Genomic DNA, 23,496 nt, shown 5'->3' with positions numbered 1-23,496 from the left:
CCATGTGGGTTGTGTGTTGGGGGGGCGGGGGGTGGAGATAAGGGGCTTACTGGCTTTGGGAGCTGCAAAAGGAATCCAGGAGTCTGAACCGTGCTGTCAGCTGTGACCAGTGGATGCAGGGCCCCATATCAGAAACTGATGAGGCTTCTTTGTGCCTGAGCCCTGTCTGGAGATGTCAGGATTTTATGAAGATTACTGTAATTTCTCAGACACAGCACATGGACTTCCTCTCCAAATAAGCTTTCCCTGAGATTGGAGTGTGTGTATTAAGCATGGGGAGAATGGCGGGGCAGGAAGCTGGTTTTCTGCCCGAGAGGGAAGGCCCCCTACCTTGATTCCTGCTCCACAGTGCGTTCAAGTGGCTGAGGAAGTCAGATGACTTAATGTCTCATATTATTGTTTGCTCCACACGTGTTAACAGTGCTTTCTCCTTTTGTACTGGTCTTGATGTTTTGCTAACCAAGCTAACCTTTCTTTGGGTAATGTTGCTGTCTGATAGCTGTTTCTGGTTGTGTCTCCTCCTATTTATCAGTCCTGAAGACTAGCTTTTTTCAAAATCCTAGCTCCACCCATGTAGACCAGGCTTCAGCAGCAGCTTGGGTATCAGCTTTAGTTAAGTAGGAAGGGGAGGGGGAATAAACAGAAGACAAGGCTCTGTTCCTGCTCTGTACAGCCATAATGGAAGGTGGGGGGGGAGGAACCCTTATTTTTTCTTCATTCTGCCTTTCAAAAACACTGTGCATATTTATATCTTGGGGTGTGTTGGAAAATATGGTATTTCCTTCTCCCTTTCTTGCTCACTTGCTCTCTCTTCCCCCTCCCCCCCTTCCTTCCCCAGCTTTTTATAAGGTGTCGCTTGGGTCAAAGTGAATAAGGCATCTGGGAGTAGAGCAATTGTTACTACTGAGTAATAACTCTTGGCCCAGCCAAAAACAGGGCTGTGACCCTGTGTAGTTAGCTGGGGGTTTTTTTCTTGCCATCTAAATCCAGAGTTGAGTCACATGACAAGTCTTTTTGACCAGCTACTTAGTTTTAAATTCTTTGAAACATCCCTTTTATTCCCTCTTCCCTGCTCTTCCTTGTCAGTTACAGCCAATGGAAATTAACACACATTTCATTAGCCAGAAGGGAGGGTTCTTTTGTGAGTGGTTGTTCTTGTGTCTTTTTAATTGGTGGGTACCAAGGTCCCCCTCTCCTGTAACCAAGGTCCCTCTTTTATCTTGGCTTGATGTGGTAGATCAAAGTTACTGTATTTCCTGGTTTATCACATTTGCCTTCTCCTCCTTCCATCAGATTTCCAAAGATGGGCTTGCATGTTTTAGTTGAAGAAGCTGATTTTCTTATGCTGGAATAGAAGCATGACAATGAGGTGCTCTTTGCAGCTGTGAGAGGAATAACCCTGTCACTGGTGCCTGAAGCAGCCAGTGAGCTGTTGCATACAGTCAGCCATGACATGGCATGGCAGGTAGAGGGGAAGGTCCTTTTTTCTGTAGGCTGCCTTGCTAAACCAAGATGTGAGTCACCTAGAGGTGTATGGTATGCAGGAGAATACAGTAGTTTGATTATCTGTGGAATCATGTACGGGGGAAAATTAGCATCTTGATCAGGGAAGCGAAGAAATGGTTTTCCCTTTGTGATCAGTCTGGCAGCGATATTGATAAAATCTAGGTGGGTTTCTTGAGTCTCTCTCCTCTCAGTGAAAGTAAAACTGAGAAGAAATTTCGTAGTTAGGAACCAAAATCCCCTCAAGGATTATTTATTCCCCAAGAGAGAAGCTTGGATTTCCTCTCTCTGGAGCAGAGAAGAACATGGAAGTCAAGAAGGGTGTTAGGATCCATCAGGTTATTAGGATCCACCTGAGGATTCCTAGTGGTCAGGATGAACTTGGTTCCTGGGGGATATGAAGCCAAGCAAGACCCTTGGAAAGGTGTGGGAGGAGCTAGGTGTGTGAGTGGCCAGAAAGTGTGGGTGGGGCCAGAGGTAGGAGGAACTGATAGGCTTGAGCAGGGATTGTATCGAATGCACAGTGGAGGGTTCAGATGCATTCTCATGCTTCCACCTTCTTTCGTCTTGGCTCTGAGGGAAGAAATAGCTGTAAATACTCACCTATCACACTCAGCCTTTCCACCAAAATTGAGCTGTGTCTTAATCAGGGAAGCTGATTTTTTGCCTGGGGTAGAAAGCATCCTCCTTTGATTCCTTCTCCGCTTGGCAGCAGTTGCGGTATTTCTACTGAGGCAGCCGAGGGAGTCCATTGACTTCTTCACAGCTCATTATTCTTCACTCCACAGGTATTAATAACCCTCTTTGCTTGTTAATAGTCCTGATGCCCCACTAATCCAACTAACCTTTCTTTGGGCAATGGTCCTGGTCTCTCCTCCTGTTTTACAGCACCAGAGATACCTTTTAAGCTCATTTCAAAATCCTAGCTCCACTCATGGAGATTAGACTTCAGCAGCAGCTGGGGTTTCAGCTTTAGTTAAACAGAAAAGGGAGAGGGGGAGTTTAAAGAAGAGGCTCTAGGCAGCCATCACTCGCGTAAAATCTTCTATTTTCTTCCCTTTTTACCAAAAATAAGTTACAAGTCTTAAGAGTGTGTTGTATGTAAGAAAATATAGTACCAAGACTTATGGTCAAGACCATTCCTGGTTGTTCTCCAGTGAGCTGATATTCAGAGAATTATTGGTAAGGAGGGGAAAAGGGGACAGGGTTTTTTGGTAGTGGGTTCATCAAAGTCTGTTCTTGCCTCGGTCCTGACAAAAGCCATGTGACCACAAGGCCCAATTTCCATTGGGCCTCAAGATGCCAAAGTGCTTGATGATTTTGTAGGGCAGGTCAGTCCTGGCCTCAGCTGCTGGGGTAAAAGCTGCTTGTCATGTACATGGATAGGGGTAAGAAGTATTAAATAGTGCCTCCCAGGGGCCAGGCTGGGCAGAGAACTTGGGTGTGTCTGTATGAATCTGATCTCAGCACAGAGCGCTGGTTTGGGTCTGGGCACATGCTTGGGACCCGGGAGGCTAAGGCTCCTGGGTTTTTCTCCCAGCTCCAAGAGGGAGGTAGGGGCTGGGAGCTCAGACTCTTGGTTTCTCCCAGCACTTGGAAAGACTTTGGGTTTTGTTAATGAGACCTGGGTTGGTATTGGAAGCCTGGACTCCTGGATCCTCCCAGATCCCAGAGGGCCTGACATTACTTGAAGGGGAGTTGAGGGGTGGGGCCGGGAGCCCAGACTCCTGGATTCTCAAACCCCAGGCCCAGACCAGCCTCACCTTGTATGTGTGTGTGTGTTTCTCAAAAGAAGCCACAAAGCCAAGGCAATTTTCAGGGCACTTAAATTTCTTTTCCAGCTTTTGCAACCAATTGCCCCTTGTCAATTTCAAAGCTTTGATATGGTAAATTGAGTGGAAAAGGAAGGCATTTTTTTAAATTTGCTAACCTCTCCCTTGAGAGGAATTGTCTTTGCTAGGAAACAGGACCTATCCTCAGCTCCCAATAGGTCAAACCCTAGTGAGTGTTTCCAGGCAGCAGAGGTCACGGCCAAATCAAAGACTTGTGAAACTGACAGGGTTCCTGATCCTGGTTCCTGTTAGCTCCAATCTTAGCAAAGAGTAGGGTTTTCATTGTCCTAGGGAACATTTTAGAACAGATTAGCAGTTCCCAACTTTTGGGTGCTTTCCCCACTTCTCCTAATAGACACTTGCCTGGGGCTGTCTTTCCTGTCCTTCGTGTTTCACTGTGGACATCTTTCTCAACTTTCTTGAGACACCTGGGTGAATTTTCCTTCTCCTGACATTACTTTGTTTTGGCCTCATGGCCATTATCCAAACAACCGGGTGGTAGTTCTTGCTGTGTTCCCACCCAGGTCCATCTGATTTCAATGGATTTTCTGGATTAAAAAGAAAAAGACAAAAGGCAAAAAAATCCACAAAAATATTTTAAAAGGAAACTGTCAATTTATTTTTTAATAGTTCTTTTTTTTTTTTAACTGTTTGTAGAAACCCTCTTAGATGCTTGACAATAAAAATTTCTTTCCCTAAACCCCTCCCTTTGTCTCTCTCCACTCACCGGATGGTCTTATTTGACCTAACAGTCCCATTCTTCACAAAGAGACTTAACAAATAGATGTTTTCTAGCTTGGCAGTGAAATACAGCCGCTTCTGGGGTGAGACATGGTAGGTTTTCCACAGCTGTGTAGTAAAACATGGCTCTCAGATGATAAAGACTCAAAAACCCTGGTCAGATCCAGAAGCAGATGTAGCTGCAGCTGGGGCAAGAAGGCGATTTTTACCCCCAGTGGAAATATCTTATTTTCTCACATATAATTTGCACCATTTCCTCTTCTTTCATCCCCTACCCCTTCTTTCACAGCTGCTGGAAATGGGAGTGCACATTATATGCAAGAAATATGGTAAGAGCAGTTTTGGTGAAAGCAGAAGGAAAACCTGCATGCAGGAAGCAGTATCATGAACAAACTTGGCCTCCCCCCTGCTGCTGCTCAGTTGCTTCCTGAAAAATCTTTTTTTCCTTCATTTTGCCTTTCTGATGTTGAGAAATGTATGTTAGGAAATACAGTAAGCTGGATTTGAGGGATAAATGGGTCTTGAAGGCAAAATGCTCTTCATGATCACCCTTGGTTGTAGGCTTCCTTGGAAAGGCAAGGACTTGATCCTGTCCTGTCTACAGGTGTTAGATCTTGTGGGGAAGGGGGTGGGTTAATGAGCGAGATGGAGCCTTAATTAATTAGAAACATGGTTTTATGGCCGGTCTCTTGTGGTGTCAGCTCACATGGGTCTTGCTCCATTTGTTCCTCTGTCTTCTGGTTGAGTGGTGGGTCTTGAGCTAGCAGTTGCAACTCGGGAGAGCTTTGGGCCCCTGTAGGCGGTTCTTTAAATCCATCAGCTCCATGTGAAATGGGGACCAAATAAGCCCATAAGTCCACCAGGAGGAGCATTCAACCAGGTCTAGCCACTCACAAAGGTTCCTGATGTGCGTACAGGACCTACACCTTGTGCAGGAGGTACTCGTCCCTACTAGGGAAAACGCCAAGTCCCTGAGGACTGGAAAAGGGCCAGTGTGGTCCCTATTTTCAAGAAGGGGAGGAAGGAAGAGCCTGGCAACTACAGGCCAGTCAGCCTCACTTCTATCCTGGGGAAAGCCTTTGAAAAAATTATCAAGGGCCACATTTGTGAGAGCCCTGCAGGAGAAGTGATGTTGAGGGGTAACCAACACGGGTTTGTGCCAGGCTGATCCTGCCTGACTAACCTGGTCTCTTTCTATGACCAGGTAACAAAGAGCTTAGACATGAAGGAGGAAGTCGATGTCATCTTCTTGGACTTCCAGAAGGCCTTCAACACAGTGTCCCACTCAATTCTGGTGGGCAAGCTGAGGGACTGCAGCATTAACGAATGCACAGTCACATGGGTGGCAAACTGGCTCCAGGGGCGCGCCCAGAGGGTGGTGGTGGACGGGTTGATGTCGACCTGGGAGGGTGTGGGCAGCAGAGTCCCCCAGGGCTCGGTCCTTGGGCCGGTGCTGTTCAATATCTTCATTAGTGACCTGGACGAGGGTGTGGAGAGCAGCCTGTTCAAGTTTGCTGATGACACCAAGCTGTGGGGTAAAATGAATACACCGGCAGACAGGGACTGCATCCAGGCAGACCTGGATAGGTTAGAGAAGTGGGCGGATCAGCAAGGACAAGTGCAGGGTGCTGCACCTGGGGAGAGGGAACCAGCATTATGGTTATAGGTTAGGGGCTGACCGTCTCAGCAGCGCTGAGGCAGAGAGGGATCTTGGAGTCAGGATTGACTCCAGGATGAATATGAGTCGCCAATGCGACGAAGCAATAGGTAGAGCCAACCGCACCCTGTCATGCATCAACAGGGGCATCACTAATGGGTCCAGAGAGGTCTTGCTCCCTCTCTATGTGGCGCTGGTCAGGCCGCAGCTGGAATACTGTGTCCAGTTCTGGGCGCTGCACTTCAAGAAGGATGTGGAGAACCTGGAGAGGGTCCAGAGGAGGCCACTCATATGGTTGAGGGCCTCCATGGCCATCCATATGAGGAGAGGCTGAGGGACCTGAATCTCTTCAGTCACCACAAGAGGAGACTGAGGGGGGATCTTGTGGCTGCCTACAACATTATCAGGGGCCAGCAGCAGGGACTCAGGGAAAGTCTGTTCACCAGGGCCCCCCTTGAAGTCACCAGGAACAATGGCCACAAGCTGAGGGAGGATAGGTTTAGGTTAGATATTAGGAAGAACTACTTCACTGTAAGGGTGGCCAGAGCCTGGAATAGGCTTCCCAGAGAGGTGGTGCTCTCACCTTCCCTGGAGATCTTCAAGAGGAGACTGGATAAGCACCTGGCTGGGGCCTTATGACCCCTGCCACCCCCAGTGCTCCTTCCTGCCCATGGCAGGGGGTCAGACTCCATCTGTCTAGGTCCCTTCCGACTCATTGATTCTATGATTCTATGAAGCCAATTAAATGTTGGGCATCACGTGGACAGGTCATTAGACAGGTCATTAAAACTACCAGCTCTGTGCTCGGCAGCTGTCAGAAAGTCAAATAATGTTAGGGATGTAATGATGCCCCGTTATAAATCCATACCTTAAATCCTGTGCCCAGTTCTGGTACCTGCACCTCTAAAAAGATCTAGAGAAGGGCAACAAGGATGATTCATGGTATGGAGAGGCTTTCATATGAGGAGAGGCTAATGAAAGGGAGATTGAGTGGTGTGGATAGGTGTATAGACAGAGCATGGGGTGGATAGACATGGAGTATGGGGTGAATAGATGGACAGATGGAGTGTGACATGGATGGACGAATGGAATGGGGGTGGTGGAAAGATGGGTGACAGGTGGAGTGTAGGGTGAATAGGTGGACAGATGGCATGTGGGGTGGATAGGCAGGCAGACAGGCCTGTTCAGTTTAGAAAAGATGTTCAAGAGGGGAGAACATCAAGCATCAAGTGTTTACAAAATACTAAATGGCAGAGACAGTCACTAGGGATTTATTACTGACTAGCTCTCCTCAGACAAGAACAAGGGGTCACCACATGATACTAGGAGGCTTTCAGTTTAAAAGTAACACAAGGCAGTTCATTTCCACCTAGTGGGTAATTAAAGGGTGGAACTCACTCCCACCCGATGTGGTGGCAGCTGAGAGTTTAGCCATATTCACCAAGGGATTGGACACATTCTTGGAGGACAGGTGCATCAGTAAGTACTGAGCACAGGAGTGAGGGGCACAGCCTCTGAATCAGAATTTTCTAGACCTTAAATGCTGGAGGCTTCAAGGGAGGGAGGAACTGGGGTGAAAGCCCCAGTCAGACCCAGTTCACTGTCTTTCAGCATCTGTTCTCTGCCCATGTGACACGGGAAACTTGGCAAGGTGGATCTGGGGTCTGACCCAGGAAATGGCAGTTCCTCTGTTCAAAGAAGGGAAATGAGAATCCTTGGGGCACCCACAGCTTGAATACTATGTCCCCGTGTCTTCAAAAGGATGGAGTAGAATTAGAACAAGGCCAGAGAAAAGCAAGCAACATGATCAGGGGTTTGGAGCTGTCACCATACCAGGAGAGACTGAAAAAGTCTGAGAGTCTTCAGCTGGGAAAGGAGAAAGCTGAGATGGGGATAGGACACAGTTCTCCAAAATCAGGAAGGGTTTGGACCAAGTGAACTGAGAACTTCCACAAATCCCAGGATCTTAGTACCAGGGGAACCAGCTGGAATGAGCAGGCCATGGGTTCAAACCTAACAAAAGGCAGGGCTGTGTGACCTGCATGTAGGGAACGCATGGAGTTCATCACTGTGGGGGCTGGTAGGGGTTGAGAGCAGAGCATGGGTTCAAAAAGGGAGCCTGGATAAATTCACGGCTGGTAGATCTATTCATGAACGAGGCAGGTAGCTGTATCAGTCTGAAGTCAGAAGACGGTGTAGGTCTATTCGTGCCTGCTGAACAGAATGGTTGAAGAGATTTCCTCTGATGTCTCCATCCCAATGATGGAGGCCAGGAACAGTATTGGATAGAGGATGGTTCCCTCTAGCAATAGGCCATTTAGTGTTCTCCCTCTATAGCAGGGGTCAGCAAGATATAGCCCACGGGTTGTATCTGGCCTGCCGGCTGCCACTGAAAACCTGAGGAAGGAATGCTTCACCCTGTGCCACTCTGCCATGGCCAGAGCAGGCTGGGCTGCACAGTGTGCAGACTCTCTGCCCCCCACACCCACCCGCTCCCTGCCTGGCTTCCTGTTGGCACTGTGGCTGCACAATCCTGGCACTGTGACTGCTGGCAGTAGGGACCTTGTAGGGTGGGACACGATGTAGCGTGTCCAGTAGCTGACCCACCCACCCACCTGCTGTGATGAGCCACTGCTGCTGTGGCATTACTAGATTGTGCTGGCTGTGGGGGGGCTTAGCTCAGGGCAGCCACCCCTGACTTTCCTAATGGTGTGATGGTGGTGGCAGCAGCTAATTGCGGCGGGGTGGGTGGGATGACTACTTGGTGCACTGCATCATGTCCTGTCCCATGTGGGTCTGGTTGCTGGTGGCTGTGGTGCCAGGACTGCAGTGCCAACAGAAGTTCAAGCAGGGGGGTGGAGGACCCTGCATGCCGCGCCTCCGGTCTGGTCCTGGCTATGGCAGAGCGGAGTTGTGTGGGCTGCAGCCATCCTTCCTCAGGTTCCTGAAAGTGTCCAGTGGACCAGATAGGATCCATTGCCCCCCTTCAGCCCTCAACAGCTCACTAAAACTTAAGTGACCCCACTCCAGCCCAAGTTATTGCTCACCCCTGCTCTATAGCATCCGGATCCTAGGCTGGATGGACCATAGGCCTGATCCCATGGGGCCCTACTGAAGTTCTTATGCTCTGTGACTGTTCATTCACTGCTGGGTTCTACCCCAGAGGTGGCTGCATTCAGCAGTGGGAGTGGGTAGGCACTCGGACTAAGTTCTATGACTCTTCATTAACAGCTGGGTTCTACCCCAGAAGTGGCCACATTTACATCCCAGAGCGCAGCTGGGTGGCTTCTCATGGCAAAACTCCATTGATCTTGACCTGGATTGACTGATTAAGGAAGGACTGAGGCTGGAAGGGCCCACCAGCCATGCTCCCTCCCACCTCAAGACTTTGCTCAAACCTGCTGTGAATATGACACAGCTGTGTTGGATTTAAAGGAAAAATAACCCTGGCAGGCAGCTGTGTCTTCAGAGCTTCTCTGCCAGCTGGAAGCCACAAGGTCAGTGAGGTAACTAGGGGCCGATGAGTGTGGCTGGATCTCTGAAGGCTGACTCAGAGGGCCTGTTCCCACATTCCCCTCTCCCCTCCCACCCTTGCTGCTAGCCCATCACTGGCTCCCAAACCTGCTAGGCCCTCACACTTCTCTCCCGGACATAGGAGGAATGATGAGGAAAAGTGAGGGACTGAGGGCCAGAAAAAGAACTCGGGAATCTTGACTTTCTGGCCTGTATCCTAGCAACATACTCTTCTAGAAAGCAACAGTAGGCACAAAAGTGAATTACCATATTTCCTTATATACCATACCCCCTTGGATAAGACCCATCTTTTGGTAACACGAGACACTGATGTGAATTACTGTATTTCTTTACATACCACATGCCCTTGGATAAGAAGAACTTCTTGTGTGGATGGGAGCACAAAGGGGGGAAAATCCATGATCTCTCTGGAATCTCTCTGGCTGTAGCATAGGTATCAGGACAGATGAGCTGTGGGTGGTCACTTAGAGAGTGACCATAGGCAGGTGGGGCTCGTGCCAGAGAACCGTTGCAGTCCAAGTGATCAGGGCAAGAGTTGAGATGGTATTGGAGTCAGGGTGGGTAGTAGATCTGAGCAAAGCAGGGGCAAGGACTGGGTCAGGCAGAGGTCTGAGAAGCCCACACAGGAGTGATGACATTAGCACAAGTCCACCCAGGAAGTGGGGCAGCTGGTGGGGAGTGGTTCTAGTCCCCCTGTCAGGGGCTTGTGGTTCCCATAGGTCCCCCTCCCCCCTCCCCCCCTGCCATCAGTGTCCTCATGGGGTGGTGGGCAGGCTGAACTGGGACTGAGTCTGCTTAGCTGCCCAGTTGCCCCATGAACTTTGTCTTTGGCTCCAGGTTCAAATCCTGTAACAACAGGCTCTTCATGGCTGAAGGCCAGCCCCACAGCAGAGCCCACTCCATAGGGCACCAGAGAAAGCAGATGTGACTATGGTGGGGGCTGGGTGAGACTACCTCCACTCCGGGGTCTACTGTGAGGATTTCCCTGGCTTCTGGGCTTTGCTGGTTGCCACAGACCAATGACTTGAAGTCCCAGCAAACTAGGTTTCGATTGGATCTCAGGAAAACCTTCCCTGCTAGAGCAGGGAGGCAGTGGGATAGAAGCCCAGGGGAGCTGTGGGCTGCTCCAGCACTGGGAGGTTCAAGCAGGGGTTGGGCAGCCACTGGTTGAGGATGACGGAGGTGTAGTGTTGCCTGTGTTCTACTCTGGGGATTTCTCAGGCTTTGCTGGTTGCCCCCTCCCCTCACTTTTTGCTCCACGTGTCAGGGGGTTTAAGCCTCTCTCAGAGGCATGGGGTGTTGGCAGCAGCCCAGGCTGGAGTGGTGACTGGGCTATGCCAATGCTCCAGCTGGGACCCAACCCCAGAGGGTCCTGGCTAGAGGGTCTTTCACCTCCACCCAGACTGATGCCAGATTTGGGATCAGGTAGGAATTTTACCCCGTGGTCAGATTCATATGGACTGGGACGGGTATGCTAACACAGCCTTTGCCTAGGATCTCTTGAACATGCATTACCAGCCTTTGTCAGAAGCAGGATATTGGCCACTGCAGTCCCCCGCTTTCCCTGTAGCAGGGTCAGGTGTGATGTCTGGTGCTGTCAGGGCTGACAGTAGTTTAACAAAGAGTTTAGATAATGGATTTGTCTGGGATGGTTTGGATAGGACTGATCCTGCCTCAGGCAGGGGGTTGGACCAGCCCCATTTCTCTAGTAGTTCTATGAACTTCTCCCAGATTGCAAATCTTACTACCATATTTCCTTATATACCACATGTTTTTCTGCCAAAATCCAACTCCAAAACTAGGGGGTGCATCTCATTTTAGGGGGGTATGTGGTATGCAAAAACATATGGTCTCCATCAAAGGCTGTCCTAGCAGTAATTTGGCCCTCAGAAGTGGGAATTGGGAAGAGAAACTGACTAGCAAAGTTGAAACTGACCAACCCAACAGCACCCAAAGGGAAATGAGGTCAGTGTTTCTCACTCCCCCCTCAGACTGTTGAAACAAAGGATTTAAAACAAGCTGGTTTTGCCTCCACTCTCATGGGAGGACTCTGTTGAGGGGGTCAGAGCTAGGATTCCTGGGTTCTTTTTTCTGGCACCCCAGGGTAAGAGGTGGCTTTTTCAATGCCGCCTCCTATGTGGTGCAGCCAGTCCCAGGAATACAAAGAAGCTGGTATCAAGAATTTACAATGGGCAGACCTTTAAGGTGTTTAAGTACCATATTTACCTGCATGTTTAAAACAAAATCTGGCCTGCCAAAATTGCGCGGGGACAGGAGGCAATGTTTGTTTTTTGGATTGGAATACAGCCATGGGGATGCTGTAATAGCTGCCAGGGGCTGTGATTTGCTCTGGGTGGAGGAGGCAGAGTCTGCACCTCAGCATCACACTCCTGTCCCCGCTGGCAGTGAGAGGTTTAACTCTTTCACACATGCTCCCAAATTGGCAACAGCTTTTGGCTAAGCTGGGTGGGGAGAGGAGAACGGAGTCTCCTATGTAGTCAACATTCAGCCATGGGGGAGCCTGTGCTACAGCAGGGAAGATTCGGGGCTTTTCTTCCCTTTGTTTTCCCTTTTCTGAAGAGTCTTATTTAGGGGCACATGGTATGCAAAGAAGTAAGTAATTCCCACTGTGTCAAGCTGGAAAAGGGTGGGTTACCAGGATACAAGCCTAAGCATCAGGACTCCTGGGTTCTTTTTCCAGCTGTCAGGAAGTTGCCAGGCCCTCGCTCCCCTCCTTTGCTGATGGGGGACCAAATGTAGCTAACAAGCGTGGACAGTGGGTTCCACTTGCATCCTGTACTGTGGCTTCTGGGATAGATGGAGGCCTTGGGGCAGCCCCAATGGATATGGGAGCTTCTGGGGATGGATCAAAACCCCTTTTGCTGCTGTGGGCTGGAGTTTGCAGCCTGGATCTGGACCCCCTGAAACCTCCCCTCCAAGAACACACCCTCACTCCAGCAGCAAAGTGGGGAGCTGCTGATTTCCTCCCCACAAGTGACACTGGACAGGTCTGGATCTGGCCTGTTGCTGATCTCTGCCCCACCCCAGGGAAGCAGGGATATATACTGTGCCAGGTGGGGTGGAGTGGCGGGGGGCGTTGCCTGAGGGACTCTGCCCCAGGCTTTGGAGGAAAGAAAAGACCTGCCTAAGTCCTGATCCCTCCTCCTGACCCCACAACCCCCCTCCTAGGAGCAGCAACATCCACATGAATTCTGGCATCAGTTTTGAGCTCTGAGCTGGGCCCCAGAATGACCCTGATGGGGGATTGGTTGCCACGAGCGCCTTAAGCCCTTGGGCCCTGGCAGCCTGTGTGGCCTTGGGGATGACTTAGCTGGGAAGTGCTACGTGGGGCTGGGGAGGGGAGGAGTCTGGGGGGAGCCACATGTATCCTGGGCCATGGGGTTCCACCCCCCCCCCAGCTGAGATCAGGGGTCTGGAGGGTGGTACTATGGCCCAGGAGCTGGGCTGGGAATGAGGGGTCTGACCCTTCCCTGCTTTGGGGATCAGGCAGGGGTGGGGGCCCTCAGATCAGGTGGACCCAGACTTGAGGTCTTCACCTGCCTCTGAAGCAGGGGTGGGGATTTGAATTATGCCCTCCAAGCCTGGCAAGGGCAGGTCAGGGGTGGGGGCTGGATGTGCTAGATACTGGGGCTGGCAGCCCGGACATCTGGGTTCTCTCCCAGCTCTGGAAGAGGAATGAGGACTAGTGGGTTTGTAGTGGGGAGAGAGAGGGGAATCAGGACTCCTGGGTTTTTGCCCTGCTCTGGGAAGGGAGCGGAGGCTGGCAGGTGAGAGCAAGTGGCTGGGAGCCTGGACTCCCAGGTTCTTTCTAGGTCTGGGAGGGGAGAAGGGGCTGGCAGAGGAGACCTCAGAGCCAGGACTCTTGGGTTCTCTCCCTGCTCTGCCACTGTGGGTCAGGCTGACCCAGGCCATGGCCACGTGTGGGCCCTGCCCAGACCAGAACCAGAATCCCTAATCCACCCATCACCATGGTGACCAGGGGGTTCTCCTCCTGGCTGGACCCCCTCCTCCCAGGGGAGGGGAGATTGGAGCCCCCAGTGCTCTTAGCAGCCCCCTCCCACAGGCACTGCTTGTCCTTGTTGCACCCAGCTCTGGGGTAGGGCACATGGGTGTCTGCTCATCTGTCTGCCCCCACCCTGGACTCCTGGCTCCTTTAGGACCAGCCACCCAGCAGTCTGAGCACCCCCAGCCTGTAACCTGACTCCCCAGTGACCCTGGCACCGAGTGCATAAAAACTCCCCCCACCTCCCTCTGGACCCAGGCGTCCGGGCAGCGGTTCTGACACCTGCTTCCAGAGGCAGGTAGATGCCTTGATCTATCCCAGCTCAGGGAAGGGAGTGGGGAGTAGTGGTTGGGAGGGGGTGGGAGAGCTTGAAGAAGGGAGTGATGTTTAATGCTTAGAGTTGTGGGGAGGGGGGGGCTTGTCTAGGAGCCCAGACGCCTGGGTTCTAGCCCCAGCTGGGCTCAGCGGACTCTCTTGGGGCAGGTGGTAGTTGGGCGGTGCTGAAGGGGAAGCACTGCTGTCCTGGAACCCTCACCCCCCACCCTTTCTGGACTCACTCCAGTCTCTCACCCCCCCCAGGCCTAACGATCCCCAACCCTGCTCTGGGCCATGGGGGTCGCCTGGGGCTGGAGCCTCTGCCTGTTGCTGCTACCTGGGGGCTTCCCAACAGGTGGGTGCAAGGGGTGGGGGGAGGTGGTCTGTTTCCCCTCCTGGAAGCTGGGAGAGAACCCAGATGTCTGGGCTCCCGGCCCTCCACTGTCCAAGCCCTCAGCGCCCCCACTCCCTTCCCAGCACTGGGGAAAGAACCCAAGCATCCGGGCTCCCAGCTCCCCCTGCTCTAACCCCCCACCCCCCACTCCTGTCCTACAGCAGGGAGAGACCCCAGGCATCCGGCTTCAGCTGCCCATAGTCTCCCTCTCTCCCACGGTGGGGAGGGCACATTGGGAACCCCTACCAACATCTTAGTGCTCCCTCCAACTCTGCCTTCTCCTTGCAGGGCTCCCTGAAGCCACCAGCCCCCCTCTCTCCCCCAGAAGCTGGGAGGGTAGTGGGGCCCCCCTGGGGCAGGAGCACCCCCCAGGGGTGGCAGACAGGAGGCTACAGGGGGCACTGTTGGTGGCTTGTCTTGGCCACACACTGGCAGCTCGGGTCAGCCGAAAGGAACTTGGGGTGAGTGACAAGGTCTGGGAGGGCACTAGGGGGCAGGGTGGGGAGGGCAGCAGGGGACACTGCCCTGGGCTTTGCTCCAGGGGGTGCTAGGGGGCGCTGTGCTACAGGGGCTGGAGGGTCCCACAGGGGGTGCTGTGGAGGCAGGTGCAGGTGGGGTTGCTGTGCCCTGAGCATTGCCTCTGGGGAGCATTTGGGGGCGCTGTGCTGCAGGGAGCACTAAGCAGCTCAGTTTCACACCCCACCCCCCAGGCTGCTGGCCTGGCTCCCTCCTATGTGACCTTGCAGGATCCCAGCTGCATTGCCCGCGCCACTCGCGCCCACTTTCTGTTGGAGGTGCCACTAGTGGGCTGTGGGGCCCAGTGGGTCCCTGCCCCAGGTGGGGGGCACTATGAGAATGTGGTGAGTCCAAGGGTGTGGGGGCAAGTGAGTCAGGTTGCAGGAACTGGGGCTTGGGATTGGGAGACAGGCCGTGGGACTGGGAGAGCTGGAGCTTGGGACCTGGAGGCTTGGTGCTTGGGACTGGGAGAACTGGGCCTTGGAATCTGGAGTGCAGCTTTGGACTGGGAGGACTGGGAGAACTGGAGCTTGGGACTGGGAGGACTGGAAGACCTGGAGCCTGGGACTGGGTGGACTGGGAGAACAGGGGCTTCAGATCTGAAGGAATGGAGCTTTGGACTGGGAGGACTGGTCTCATTTCTGCACCCCCCCAGGTGGTACTGTGGGGCCAAGGGATGTGGACAACACCTGGGCACCTGCTGGAGGATGAGCCTGAGGTCTTGGAAACCATCAAGGTGAGCTGGGGCAGTGGGAGCAGGGGGTGGCCCAGGGCTGACGGCAGGGTCTGGGTTGTTAATCCAAGACTATCTTTTTTTTACTGATAATCTCCAAACTTTTTTGTGATGACCACAGGATTTTGTTTTTCACTGAGGTGTGTTTTACAACATGTAAATGCAACCCTCCTGCCAAGGCCTGGACAAGGGCCAGGTTCAAATGTAGGGGGTTGTCACCAACCCCAGTAAAAAAAAAAAAAAAAAAAAAATATTGATTGTCAGTAAAAAAAATGTTGGTAAAAAAATCAATCAATCAATTCAATTAAAAAAAAGTATAGGTAAAAATATTCAATTTTCAGGAAAAAAAAATTGTTAGTAAGAGAGTTGCAGATTGTCAATAAAAAGTGCTTTTGAGTTGTCAAGCCTGGCTTGACTGCAGTGATGGTTTTACCCCCAGGGGTCCCTTATTCACCCCCCCATCCTGATGGCCCCCAGTACTGCCCCCAGGCCTGTTCCTGGGGCTGCAAATTAGGGCAACTGCCCCAGGCCCCGCACTTTGGTGGGCCCCACAGAGCCAGGTGGAGAGGCTGTGGCTGCTACATTTGAAGTTTAGCCTGCCTTCCCGCCTAGTGGGTTGGATGGCTTGTTCTGTCTGGCTGCCACCCCTCCTGCTGCATCCTGTGTACTTTCACTCCCCTGTGTAAGTGTGCCATGGGATGGGGAGGGGGGCCCCACGCAGGCTGCTTTGTCCCAGGCCCTGCAATCCTGCTGGGATTGTCTCTGGTGGTCTCACTCCCTCCCCCGTCTCAGCACAGACCTCAGAAGACGGTCACCTGCCTGGCGCCCAGGACTGTTACATCAGGAAGGCAGCAGCAGGACATGGCTGGGGGGAGTGGTTATGATGGCTCCCATGGGCTACAAAGCCCTGGGAAGATGCATAGAGCCCCAGGGCCTGGGACTGGGAAGACAGACTGCCACTCACAGCCTTGGCACCCCCTTCTCCCCCAGATCTCTTGCCCCTCTGTGGCCCCACCCCTGTCACCCCAGGCCCCACCCCCTTCCCTGCAGGCCCCGCTTCCACACCTGGGCCAGGCGCTGCTGAGCCTGGAGGTGTCAAGCTCACCCAGATTTCCGGCACCCTCTGGGCCATGCACTGTGCCTGCCAATGCCCGCGTCTACGTCCAGGTAGGGGTGCCAGATTCCTGGCCTCTCCTACATCCAGCAGGGCGTGTGGGGGGGTGGAGCTTGGGGCCCAGATGCCTGGGTTCTATCCAGCTCTGGCAGGACAGTGGGATACAGGGGGAATTAGAGCAGTGAGTTTGGGCACCAGGACACCTGGATTCTCTCCTAGTCCTGGGAGGGGAGTGGGCTAGAGCTGGGGGGTGGGGAACTGGGGTCCCGGATGTCTGAGGTCTGTCCAGGGCTGGGGCTGAGAGCTGGGGTGCCCGGGCTCTCCCCGACTTGGGAGGGGGGAGTGGGAGCGTAATGGGGTGAGGAAGGGCGCCCGGACACCTGCGTTCTCCGGGAGAGGAATGGCGGGGGGTGCCCGGACTCCTGGGTTGTCCCCCAGCCCTGGGATAAGAGTGAGGATCTCCTTGGGGAGGGGCAGGGCTGTCTCCAGTGCCCACGTGGGGCTCTCCTGGCCACCTCGTTTTTCCGGGAGGAGAATGGGGTCCGGTGGGCTGGGGAGGGTGCCTGCACGCCGGGTCCCCTGCCTCCCCTCCGCTGTCCCCAGGCCTCACTGGCGGCCTTCGACGCGGCGCTGAGCTTCTCGCTGCAGCTGTGCGCGCTGTCCCCGCGCTCAGCAGCGCAGCCCCCCGGCCCCCACGTGCTGGTGCGGGGCGGCTGCGCGGCCGAGCCGGGCGTGGTTCTGGCCCCGCCGGAGCGGGCGGGGCCGGGGCTGCCCCCCGGCTGCCAGGAGCGCCGCCGCCTCAGTTTCCGCCTGCGCCCGCGCTCCAACCACTCCATCCAGTTCCTGCACTGCCGCCTGGCCCTGTGCGCCCGGCGCCCGCGCGGCCGCGGCCTGCCCCAGGTGCGCGCGCCCGGCGGCACCCGCGTGCCCGGGAGGGGAGCAGGCGCGCGGCGCGCGGGGCGGGGCGGGGCGGGCAACGCGGTGTCTGCGCCCGCGGCGGGGCAGCGTTTTCTGGGGGCGTTCTGCCACCTCCAGGCCCCGCCCACTCCGCACCACCCCCTTTCAGTGCCCGCCCCCAGGCGGGGCCTGTGGCGTCAGCACCGAGGAGGCGGTGGAGCCGGGCGGGGGGCGGGGCCAGCGCACCATCACCAAGCCAATCATCGTCACCGTGGGCGGGCCGGGCCCCGCCCCCCCGGCAGGTCAGGAGGGGGCGGAGCCTGACCCCAGCTCCGCCCCCTGGTGGCGCCCGGTGGAGCTGCAGCGTCCAGCGCCGCCCCGGGCCCGCCCCGGGCCCGCGCCCAAGGGTGAGTGCCCCTCGCCCCCGGCTCGGCGCGGACGGGAGGCTAATGGTTAGAGCAGGGCCGGCTCGGACCCCGGGCGCCTGGGCGGGGTCCGCCCTCGGGGCAGGGCTCTGGTGCCCGGGCGCCCGGGTCCCTGCAGCCCGCAGCCGCGGCTTTCCCGGGGGGCTCACGCCCCGTTGCCCGCAGCCCCCGCAGCCGCCCGGGGCCTGGAGCTGCCGGTCGTGGTGGCCATCGCCTTCTCGGCCTTCGTCATCGGAGTCTCCCTCGCGGGCGGCGTCTGGCTCCTGCACGGGCGCACGGGTAGGGGCGGGGTGCGGGGCGCCGGGGGCGGGGCGCCGGGGGCGGGCCCCCCTGACGCCCTCTTCCCTCCAGGCCCCGCGGAGACGCCAGCTCGGAGCCCCCTGCCTGCAGCCCAGCCGGCCCCCGGGCCTAGAAGCACCGGGTAATGCGGGTAGGAAAGCCCCCGCCAGGGAGCTGCCCCTTGGCCCTAGTTTGGCCCAGGGGGCAGTGGGCAGAGGCCGGGGGGGAGGGGCTCTGCAGCTGCCCCCAGGCTGACCCCCACCCCCGTCTCTTCCAGCTGCCCCTGGCCAGGAGCCCCATGGGGGCAGAACCAGCAGGAAGCAGCAGACGGAGCCACCCCTGAGCCTGCTCTCCACCCCACCCCCCGCGCGGGGGTCTCAGGCCCACTCTGTGCTATAAATTTGCCCAATGGAGACATGCCTGCGTGTGACTGTGGGCGCTGGCCCTTTAATGCCCTGGAGGTGCGGGGAGCAGAGGCCCTGGGGGCCCATGGGGGTGGTGCCCCCGGAGCTGCCACAGCCTCCAGGGGAACTGGGGGTCTGAGCCTAGGGCGGTGCGGGCGCTGGGGGGGCCCTGTGGGCATCGTAGTGGCGCCGCAGGTCAACCTTGCGCTGGAAGCTCTGGGGGCAGCATGGGCAGGCGAAGGGGCGGTGACCGCGGTGCCGCCGGCTGTGGGTCAGCAGGTTGGAGCTCTGGCTGAAGGCCCGGCCGCAGACCCCGCAGCGGTGCGGCTTCTCGCCTGCAGGTAGCAGGGGGTCAGGGGGGGCAGTGTGGCCCCCACTCCTGACCTGTAGCCCTCCCACTGCCCCACGGTGCCTCTCCTTCCCACCCCAGCGCCCCCCACTCCCACCCTGCAGCCCCCGCACCAGTGTGGATGAACGTGTGCTTCTTCATGTCGGACTTCTGGTGGAAACGCTTCCCGCAGAAGGGGCAGGGGAAGGGCCGCGTGTCCGAATGGATCAGCAGGTGCGTGGACAGCGTGGATGAGCGCCGGAACCGCTTCCCACACACGCTGCACGGGAAGCTCCGCTCCTGGGGGCAGGTGTCAGCCAGGACCACCAGCCCTGCCAGCGCTCCTCGATCTCCACCTGCAGCCCCTGCCTCCCCACTCTGGCCCTGCTGGTTCCCCACTCCTGACCCGCAGCCCCTGCCCCTCCAGCCCTGGCAGGCCATGATATCCCAACACCTTCGTTCCCGAGTTACTCCCATTCTCAGCCAGACCCCACCACCTTCCGCTGTCCCCAGAGCTGCCCCTGCCCCACACACCTGTGTCTTTCCTGCACCTGCTCCAGGGGCTCCCTCTGGCCTCAGCACCGTTCCTCCATGGGGCTCCCAGGGGGGGCCTGCCCCACAGCTCAGCTGCAGGCCCTGGGAAGGGGAGGAGCTCGGGGGGCTCTGTGCCACTGCCCCTCCCCTTGGCCCAGGCCCCTCACTCCCTGTTCTCAGCACACCTCAGTGGGTGCCAAGGCACTACTGTAATGCACCTAATATTGCACAGTTCCCTCAGCATCATAGGGCCTTGGGCTGTGATTGGGGCACTACCATGGTACACATAGTAATGTGCAACAGCAGCAAGTGCCATGGGACAGAGTGCCCAGGGGCTACCTTAGTACCTGACAAATGTGCAATGCCCAGCACCAAGGGGAGGGGGCGTTGTGGGGGCGGGGAGAGGATCTCCCCTAGGTGCTACTGTATTGCACCTAATAAAGTGCAGCATTCAGTGCCAGAGAACCAGTGGGCCCAGGAGTTACCGTAATACACCTAATAATGTGCAGTACTCAGGACAGGGTTGCTTGGGCACTACTGTGATGCTCCTAGTCATGCATCCTGCAGTTGGGAGATGAGGGGTCTTACCTTGTCACAGCCATTGCAGCAGCTGGGGGGCTTGGCAAGGAGCAGGAGGGAGCCCAGGAGGCCAGGGGGTGCTGTACCCACCCTGTCTGGCCTTGGCCCTGGTCCCAGGCTCAGCACTGGGGGCAGGATGCCCTGGACCAGCGGCTGCAGATCGGGCCCAGGGCAGCTGCTCCAGAGTGTTGAAGCTGGGGGAGTGCTTAGGCCTGTGGGGTGGGGGGGAGCTGTGAATGGGAGGTGGGGGCTGTTTCCCCACCACCCAAAAAGGCCCTGATCCTGGGGAGCATGGGCTGCACAGCCGTTTGCCCCCTCCCCCAGCCCTGCTGGTGTCCATCCCTCTCAACCTGCAGCTCCCAGGGATTGGGGGGGCAACCCCTCTTGGGGCCCTGACCTGGGGCCACAATGGGTAGGAGGTTAGGAATGGAGAGGGGTGGGGGGAAGCTTTGATCTGGGGCACAGGGGGGGGCATAGGACAAAGGCCCCAATCCCGGAGTGGGGGGCCCCTGATCCTGTCCTCTTCCACCTGGCACTGCCAGCCTTGCTCCAGGTGCAGTGGGGTGGGAGGCAGTGGGAGGCAGATGCCACAGGCTGAGAGGAATTGGGGGTGGTCTCTGCCCATAGGTGGGGGGGTTACCTGGCAGGGGCAGGCAGGCCCAGTTGGGGGAGAGCTCCAGCTGCTGTGGGGGGCGCTGCCCCACGGCCCCCCTGCTCCTGCCTGATGCCTCTGGCCTGGGGGGAGGCTCTGCTGTGCAGGGTCCAGGTACTGGGGCTGGGGTGGAGGCACAGTGTTGAGGACCCCCAGGCTGCCTCCTCCCCCTCCCAACACAGTTCCTGGGGCACAAATGCCTACTCCCCACCAGGTCCAACCCTCTCCAAGGCTCCTGCTCCTGCCCCCACCCCTACCCCCTGGGTTCCCCTGCACCTTGCTGATGAGCCATTTCTACCCTGCAGCCCCCTGCCCTGCCCCCCCCACTGATGCCCCTCACTCCTGACCTGCAGGTCCTGCCTCCTCAGCCTTGCCAAGCCCCTACCCCACCCCACCCAACCCTGCTGATGCCCCTCACTCCTGACCTGCAGCCACTGCTCACCCAGGGGGCGCTTTCTGCCCCACACTCACCACTGGGCTTCTCTAGCCGCTGACCACCATGGCTTGGGCTCCTCTTGCTTCTCACCAGGAAGGAGCGCGGCATCACGGCTGCAGGGATTGGGGGCGGGGGTGCAATTTGTACCAAATTTGGGGCAGGGCACTGAGACCCTCCCCCAGTTCTGGGCAGAGCTGAGCTGAGACCTCCCCCACAAGGTAGAGCCACGGGTTTGCTACAGCTCTGGGAAGAGTGGGGGTGGAGTGGGGGGTGCTGGGAGCCTGGACACCTGGGTTCCACCCCAGGGCTGGGGGGGAGGGATGGGGGCCTTAGAGCTGAGAGCAGGAGCCGTGGCTTCACCAGGGGAGGCAGGAAGGGGGCAAGAGGTTCTCCCCTTCTCGCCCCCGAACCAGCTCCATGACACTGGTACTGGTCTTAGACCCGATTTGTGTCTCAGTTTCCCCATCAGGGCACTCGGGGTTGGGGGCTTTGCTGGGGAAGAACCCAACTCCACTCAACACCGCATCCTCCCACTCCTGACGCTTCCCATGTAAGAGACCCTGGGATGAGGCTGAGGACCGCCACCCCCACCACCCTATTTCAGCCCAAGTGTGCCCCCTAGCAAGCTGAGTTTGTACCTTCGCCCCTGCCCTCCCAGTGATACCTGGCTAAGGGAGATGGGCAGGCACTGCCCTCCCCCCCGCATGGTGCAGTTGGTCCGCAGGTGTCCTGCCCCCCCTCCAACCTCCAATGTGGGCCCCCTGGACTGAGGCTGTTACCCTCAGAGGGAGCCTGGCCCATGGCAGTCAAGTGTGTGATGCTGATTTACGCCCAGGGAGTGTTGGCCCCCAGGGGAGGGAGGGTGGCAGAGGGCCCATGTTTAGGCTCCCCCGCAGCTGGCAGAGGGGATGGGGGGGCAACTGCCAGGGCAGGAGGGGCTGGAAGGGGGTGGGGGAAAAGGTATGGGGCTTAGCTCAGGTCTTCACAGGGCAGGGTGCTGGGAGCCTGGACACCTGGGTCCCGTGCCTAGTGGGGCAGCAATGGTGACCGGGTTCTGTCCTTGGCTCTCAGCCCCACGTGATTAGAGCCAGATTCCCTCCTCCCCAAGTCTGGAGGCCCCTGATGCCCCCCGACTCTCCCCCACAACCCACCCAGCCTCATGGGCCCAGGCCCCGGGGTTCACTCACCTGCAGCCTGGGTGCTGCGGGGGCTTCTGTGCTGTGCCCTGGCTGGTGGCCCCCAGGCAGGGAGGGACAGCACGGGGCAGGGCCCGGGGGCTGTGCAGCCAATGGGGCTCCCAGGCAGGGCCGACGCTCCCTGTACCCAACCACAGCCGGCTTCCTCCCGCCCAACCGCCAGCACCAGGCACCTACCCCGGTGGCAGGGGGCGGGGAGTGTATCCAGCTGTGCTGACTGGGGGGTACACAGCTGGAAGGGGGCCCAGGAGTTGGGTAGCGGGAGCAGAGGATCCAGGCTACAGAGGCTTCCCTGGTTGCTGTGCCACCTGCCTGTGGTTCACGGTGCCTGTACACATATGTCCATGCACACACCATTGCCACACCGTCCTGGAGCAGCAGGCTTGGGGATAGGGCCCCAGGGTTTTTAGTGTTGGGAACAGGGGATTACAGGTGAACCTTGAAGACTGCCCCACCTCAAACTGGGTAGAGCCTCCCTTTGCCTTCCAGCCCTCCCCCGCATCGGGCTACAAGGGTAGGGGGGTTGCTCTGGGGCCTGGACAGCCACCGACTGCAGCCCCTTCAGCTACAACTTGGGGCCAGGATGCTGATGCCTGGTTACTCCAGGAGGGGAGGGGTGTGAGGCCTGTGCAGACCCCGTGAGCAGGAGCAGAGCCTCATGGGCTAGAGGTAGATTCCTGCAGGCCCGCTCCAGAGCTTGTGCTCCAAGCCCAGCTCCAGGGCTCGAGACAGGGAGGCCTCTACCCCTCCCAGCTCTTGGCTTCCTTGGGGCACTAGGGCAGGTCCCTCCCTAGCCCAAGCCCCCACTGCATGGTAGCTTGGACCCCCCAGTCTGATTCCTTGCTGTCCCCTCCTGTGCCCCTTAGCTGGACTTGGCAATGTGATGCCCACAGTGGGATTGGAACCTGTGCCCCCACCGCCACCAGTGTCTGTGACGCACGTCTCCCCCAGGCCCTCGAGCCCGGCTCCCGCCCGCACCGTCTGGTTCTGCTCTGACTCAGGGCAGCTTCCAGCACCTGCTGCTTCCGGGCATGGGGCTGGGGGGCGGGGCAGTGGTGGTGCCAGTGCCTGGGTTTGGCCTGGGCATCCATTGGCAGCTAACTCCCCCCCACATGCACCTTCCTGCCCCCCAGACTGGGCCCATCCAGCCCAGGCTCTCAGCTCAGATAGAGGTAAAGAGGTTTAATGCCCTGCCCATCCAATACCCTCCAATCTACTCTGGGTACCGCTATATGACCTGCTCCTGCCAGGCTAGGAGGGTACGGGTTCAAGTCCCCCAGCCCCAAAGCTCCCAGTTCCCTGCTATAGAGTCTGGGCTTGTCTGAGCCAGGGGCCCCTGATCCTCAATGCTGAACCTAGGAGGGTTGAGCTGGGCCTTCCAGCAAGGACCCTGCTGGGGTTTG

At 57.0% G+C, this 23,496-nt stretch overlaps 2 protein-coding genes across 2 annotated transcripts in view; one reads left to right on the top strand and one right to left on the bottom strand.

Moving 5' to 3' along the window:
- Nucleotides 1-18,959, top strand: part of TGFBR3L (transforming growth factor beta receptor 3 like) — a 27,293-nt gene extending 8,334 nt beyond the window's left edge. Inside the window, exons 2-11 of the mRNA XM_090061564.1 lie at nucleotides 13,871-13,961; nucleotides 14,289-14,461; nucleotides 14,711-14,860; nucleotides 15,172-15,252; nucleotides 16,240-16,544; nucleotides 16,720-17,263; nucleotides 17,430-17,667; nucleotides 17,851-17,964; nucleotides 18,037-18,106; nucleotides 18,242-18,959. Of these exons, the coding sequence (XP_089917690.1) occupies nucleotides 13,901-13,961; nucleotides 14,289-14,461; nucleotides 14,711-14,860; nucleotides 15,172-15,252; nucleotides 16,240-16,544; nucleotides 16,720-17,263; nucleotides 17,430-17,667; nucleotides 17,851-17,964; nucleotides 18,037-18,106; nucleotides 18,242-18,713 (2,208 nt within the window). The 5' untranslated portion in view covers nucleotides 13,871-13,900 and the 3' untranslated portion in view covers nucleotides 18,714-18,959. The remainder of the gene's footprint in view (nucleotides 1-13,870; nucleotides 13,962-14,288; nucleotides 14,462-14,710; nucleotides 14,861-15,171; nucleotides 15,253-16,239; nucleotides 16,545-16,719; nucleotides 17,264-17,429; nucleotides 17,668-17,850; nucleotides 17,965-18,036; nucleotides 18,107-18,241) is intronic.
- Nucleotides 18,721-23,496, bottom strand: LOC149858619 (uncharacterized). Its single transcript, XM_090059929.1, has 5 exons — nucleotides 22,085-23,496; nucleotides 20,933-21,010; nucleotides 20,450-20,584; nucleotides 19,819-20,021; nucleotides 18,721-19,332 (listed from the first exon to the last, which is right to left on the bottom strand). The coding sequence occupies exons 2-5, from the start codon at nucleotides 21,003-21,005 to the stop codon at nucleotides 18,721-18,723; spliced, it is 1,023 nt and encodes a 340-aa protein (XP_089916055.1). The 5' UTR covers nucleotides 21,006-21,010; nucleotides 22,085-23,496.

The sequence above is a fragment of the Crocodylus siamensis genome, chromosome 8 (genome assembly GCF_052110815.1).
Source record: "Crocodylus siamensis isolate JL-2025a chromosome 8, ASM5211081v1, whole genome shotgun sequence".
Taxonomy (NCBI): Eukaryota; Metazoa; Chordata; order Crocodylia; family Crocodylidae; genus Crocodylus; species Crocodylus siamensis.
The sequence above is the reverse complement of the archived record's forward strand: the minus strand, read 5'-3'. Positions and strand labels throughout refer to the sequence as shown.